Source organism: Penaeus japonicus, unplaced genomic scaffold (genome assembly GCF_977035675.1).
Source record: "Penaeus japonicus unplaced genomic scaffold, GWHDUDI00000001_assembly GWHDUDI00000001, whole genome shotgun sequence".
In the NCBI taxonomy this organism is placed as follows: Eukaryota; Metazoa; Arthropoda; class Malacostraca; order Decapoda; family Penaeidae; genus Penaeus; species Penaeus japonicus.
In genome coordinates, this window is record NW_028234403.1 from 5,759,823 (window position 1) to 5,764,822 (window position 5,000).

Genomic DNA, 5,000 nt, shown 5'->3' on the forward strand with positions numbered 1-5,000 from the left:
GGAGGTAAAAATTTGTATACATCATAAATGCATTACTGCATTCTACCATCTTCTCACATATATAACCTTGGTAACCCGATTTGGGAATTGAATTTGTGATTCCGTGGCTGCCGAGTGCCCGCAGGAGTTGTTCGTATAAATTCGCTATCACTGTTCTGATAAGAACACATAGGTAATGTCCATGACATCTCATACGGTGTCTGGTTGAACAACTCTTTTGTCGGGTCGTGTAGCCGAGCGGTATCACCTCCGTACCTGTCGATCTTACGGCGCGGGTTCGAGTCCCGGTCAGGGAGGTAAAAATTTGTATATATTATAAATGCGTTACTGCATTCTACCATCTCAAATATATAACCTTGGTAACCTGATTTGGGACTTGAATTTGTGATTCCATGGCTGCCGAGTGCCCGCAGGAGTTGTTCGTAAAAATTCTCTATCACTGTTCTGATAAGAACACATAGGTAATGTCCATGACATCTCATAAGGCGTCTTTTTGAACAACTCTTTTGTCGGGTCGTGTAGCCGAGCGGTATCACCTCCGTACCTGTCGATCTTACGGCGCGGGTTCGAGTCCCAGTCAGGGAGGTAAAAATTTGTATATATTAAAAATGCGTTACTGCATTCTACCATCTTCTCACATATATAACCCTGGTAACCTGATTTGGGACTTGAATTTGTGATTCCGTGGCTGCCGAGTGCCCGCGGGAGTTGTTCGTAAAATTTCGCTATCACTGTTCTGATAAGAACACATAGGTAATGTTCATGACATGGTTGAATAACTCTTGTCGGGTCGTGTAGCCGAGCGGTATCACCTCCGTACCTGTCGATCTTACGGCGCGGGTTCGAGTCCCGGTCAGGGAGGTAAAAATTTGTATATATTATAAATGCGTTACTGCATTCTACCATCTCAAATATATAACCTTGGTAACCTGATTTGGGACTTGAATTTGTGATTCCATGGCTGCCGAGTGCCCGCGGGAGTTGTTCGTAAAAATTCTCTATCACTGTTCTGATAAGAACACATAGGTAATGTCCATGACATCTCATAAGGCGTCTTTTTGAACAACTCTTTTGTCGGGTCGTGTAGCCGAGCGGTATCACCTCCGTACCTGTCGATCTTACGGCGCGGGTTCGAGTCCCAGTCAGGGAGGTAAAAATTTGTATATATTAAAAATGCGTTACTGCATTCTACCATCTTCTCACATATATAACCCTGGTAACCTGATTTGGGACTTGAATTTGTGATTCCGTGGCTGCCGAGTGCCCGCGGGAGTTGTTCGTAAAATTTCGCTATCACTGTTCTGATAAGAACACATAGGTAATGTTCATGACATCTCATAAGGCGTCTGGTTGAATAACTCTTGTCGGGTCGTGTAGCCGAGCGGTATCACCTCCGTACCTGTCGATCTTACGGCGCGGGTTCGAGTCCCGGTCAGGGAGGTAAAAATTTGTATATATTAAAAATGCGTTTCTGCATTCTACCATCTTCTCACATATATATATATGTATGTATATATATACATATGTATATTTATATACATACATATATATACATATATATACATATATATGTATATATATATAATTATATATATATATATATATATATATATATATATATATATATATATATATATATATATATATATATATGAGATAAGCATGTATACAAACACACACATACACACAATATGTATATATATACATATACATATATATATATATATATATATATATATATATATATATATATATATATATATATGTTTGTGTGTATATGTGTGTTTGTGTGTGTAAGTGTATGTGAATGTGCGTGTATTTGCGTTTGTTTACATACCTGCATACATACAATCTATGGTAGTCAGCATTAATTCATGGTAAATATAGATACTTAATCTGAGGAGACGTAATCTATCTGAGAGAATTTACTGTAATCGTTCGGAGTCACAGGTGCGTAGCTGCAAGGCGGGGTCGTTGTAGTTGTTGATGTTGTTGTAGAGGTGGTAGTAGACGTCAACGCTGACACTGAAAAGATAAACTATGATACTCAATGAACAGGCACACGCACTAATGACCTTTCCATCTTAAAGACAATAATAAAAATCATGATGACATGGCAAATCCGGCCAGCATGTGTGTAGTAAGGAAATGCTTATATACATTTTAAAAAATGAATGGCAGCTTTTGGTGATAACAGCATAAACGAGATTGATCAATTTTTCAGTCTCCTTCATGCCTTTATTTGTATTTATGCACTTACAACGTTCCTCTGTTGTATAGATGCGAACGGTGGGGTCCAGAGCCACGTATGTGAGTTTATAGACATTGTTGAGGGCGGTGCAGAGGCGGCCCTGCGAGGTGTCCCTGAGGGTGTAGACGTGGCAACCTACACTAAGACACACAGCGCTGCACGCAAGCCCACTCGTCACCTAGGAAAATTTGAACGAACCAGCTGCCGATCATTTGCAAGTCGGAATGATCTTCCATACACCAGCAAGTTCCAAAGGGTCAAAAAGGACGCTATAGAACACCTTCCTGAAAGACTCACCACCTTCGAAGCCTGGACGACGCCCCAGGGAATGACGCCTACGATTTCGATATAATACGCTGCAGCAGTGTTTCCGGAAGTCAGCCGCGCCATCACGACCACAGCCACCATAACCGTGGCCAACAACGTGTACCATCCTGGGCGAACCTGTAATAGGATTGTGAGTTGGAACGTTGGTTTGTGTCCTATCAACTGTGATGTCAAGAGACGAGTTGGCAATCTCTTTTTGGGGATTGCTAAGTCCAGTCTCACTCTTAATGTCTGTGGGGTGACTTTAATTGTTCTCTAATAAATCAAATAAAACAATACACCGCATAAATCACTCTTTCTTTCTTTCCCTTTCCTCTCCCTCTCTCTGTCTGTCTGTCTGTCTCTCTCTACACACACACACAGATATGTGAGACAAGACAAGAGGTCTATGCAAAACGACCAGACTTTGTTCCTGCCCCTCCAGGCACCTATGTCTGGGGGCAGAACAAAGGGGTAAGGGCTCCCCCCCTCCTAAGAGGAAGGATGCACCGCCCAAAACAAATCCACCACCGGACACCTCCAACACAAAGGAGTTTCCGGCCCTGGTGGGTGTTCCAAGACGGAAACAGACCCAGAAGGGGTTTGGGAACACACCAAAGGCCACCCCAAGAGCGGAGAGTCACTCTGTTTACAGAGAATGACTTGACGCTCCTGCTGACGGCAGTTGTCACAGCAGTTGCGACAGCATTGGGAAGGACCAGTGAAGAGACGGAGAAGGCAGTCAAGGTCGCCATCACGGCAATGACCCAGACTGTCGCAGCCCTGAAGGAAAGGGATGTAAGGCCCAAGGCCTTTACACTCAATCCAACTCAGGGCGAGACTCCTCTCCCCACAACCCCCCAGGGTGAGACTTGTCTCCCCACCCAACCCGCGGCCAAGACCACACTGGCAGAGCCTGAACCCAAAGCCCAAAGGGTAAGGAAGCCACGACCATCCAGAGTGAAGGTCAAGGCGACCAAGGGTTCTCCACCTCCCAGGAGACCCAGCCCTTCTAATGGCTCGACCTGTCCTGATGACAGTGAAAAATCCAGCGAGGAAATCACGGTCAGTGAGGAACTCACCAAGGATTTGTCAGACTCTGAAATGTTTGACGTTACCCACACTGGGGCGTCGGACACTGAGACCGATTATGTCAACGTCATTGACGATGCAGACTTAATGGACTCAGATTAGCACAATGGCTCCTAATCTAAGCATACTGCAGTGGAATATCAACAGCTTTTCCTGGAGGAATGCCCTTCTCCACGCGATCGTGCGATCTCGGAACATTGACATTGTCATGCTCCAGGAGACTCTAACAGGAGACACTGTTCGCTTCTCGGGATATCATCCCTTTGTGTTGCCCTCTAATGAAGGCACCAGAGGTTTGATTACCCTCGTGAAGTCGAATATTCCCTGCTCCCTGATTGCCGATCCTGTGCAGTGTGGAGAAGGTGTTGAACTCCTTGCAGTTGAGATCCATATGGCTGGAGGTCCCCTCAAGCTGTACAATGTGTACAGTAGGCCAACCTGTAGGAGCTTAGATATTAGTGAAGTCTGTGCTGCTGCGGCACACGAGCCAACTCTCATAGTGGGAGACTTCAATGCCCTCCACCCCATCCTGGCTCCCACGCAGAGCCGGGATGCGGCAGGCTATCACATAGCCTAGGTGCTTGAGTCATGCCCCGTGATTGCTCTTCTCAACGACCAGGATCCTACGCACGTTGGCGGGGGGGGGGGGGTCCTTGACCTTACCTTTGTCACTGTAGCCCTGGCCGAGAGAATTAGACGGTCTGTGGACAACACTGCCACGAGCGATCACTATGGGATAGTCACCACCATCTTGGATGCTGGCCCGGCACCCGCACCCCAGCACATTCCTCGATGGAAGGTGGACAGGGCCAACTGGAAAGCTTTCCAGGAGGCCCTGGCCAGGTGCCTCAGAACCATTGAATTCTCACATAATGATAATGTGGATACACTTGAGACAAGACTAGTTAATGCCATAGATGAGGCAGCCTCAGAGACTATTCCCAAAACTCGTCCGTGGTCCAGGTGTTTTAAAGACGCCTGGTACTACAATGATGAAATAAAGGAGGTCAACCACAGAATCAATATGTGCAGAAGACACTTCCGCAGACAGAGAACCCCTGAGAACCACGCTCTTTTGAGAGAGGCTCTCAGGGATGCTCAGGAAACTGCTAAGAGGGTAAAGCAGGAAAAGTGGCTGGAGTGGTGTGAGTCCTTTGGCCACCAAACCTCCCTTACAGAGCTGTGGAACCTTATCAGATGGGCCACAAATCGCTCAGCCCCCAGAAGGACCCACCATGCCCCGCGGTCGCAGGCAGAGAGACTGGCACTCGAGTTCTCTGCTAGAACAAGTAGCGCCGGTCTACCAGCAGAGTTGAGGGCATGCTAAGAGTAACTGCTTCCAGGCAGGCAT

The 5,000-nt window shown here is 46.3% G+C and overlaps 1 protein-coding gene across 1 annotated transcript in view; it reads right to left on the reverse strand.

The window, feature by feature from the left end:
* LOC147472451 (uncharacterized) overlaps positions 1 to 2,641 on the reverse strand; it is a 5,091-nt gene extending 2,450 nt beyond the window's left edge. The window contains exons 1-3 of the mRNA XM_086554378.1: positions 2,549 to 2,641; positions 2,261 to 2,429; positions 1,930 to 2,025 (exon numbers count right to left, since the gene is read on the reverse strand). Of these exons, the coding sequence (XP_086410504.1) occupies positions 1,930 to 2,025; positions 2,261 to 2,429; positions 2,549 to 2,641 (358 nt within the window). The remainder of the gene's footprint in view (positions 1 to 1,929; positions 2,026 to 2,260; positions 2,430 to 2,548) is intronic.
* Between the last annotated feature and the right edge of the window lie 2,359 nt (positions 2,642 to 5,000).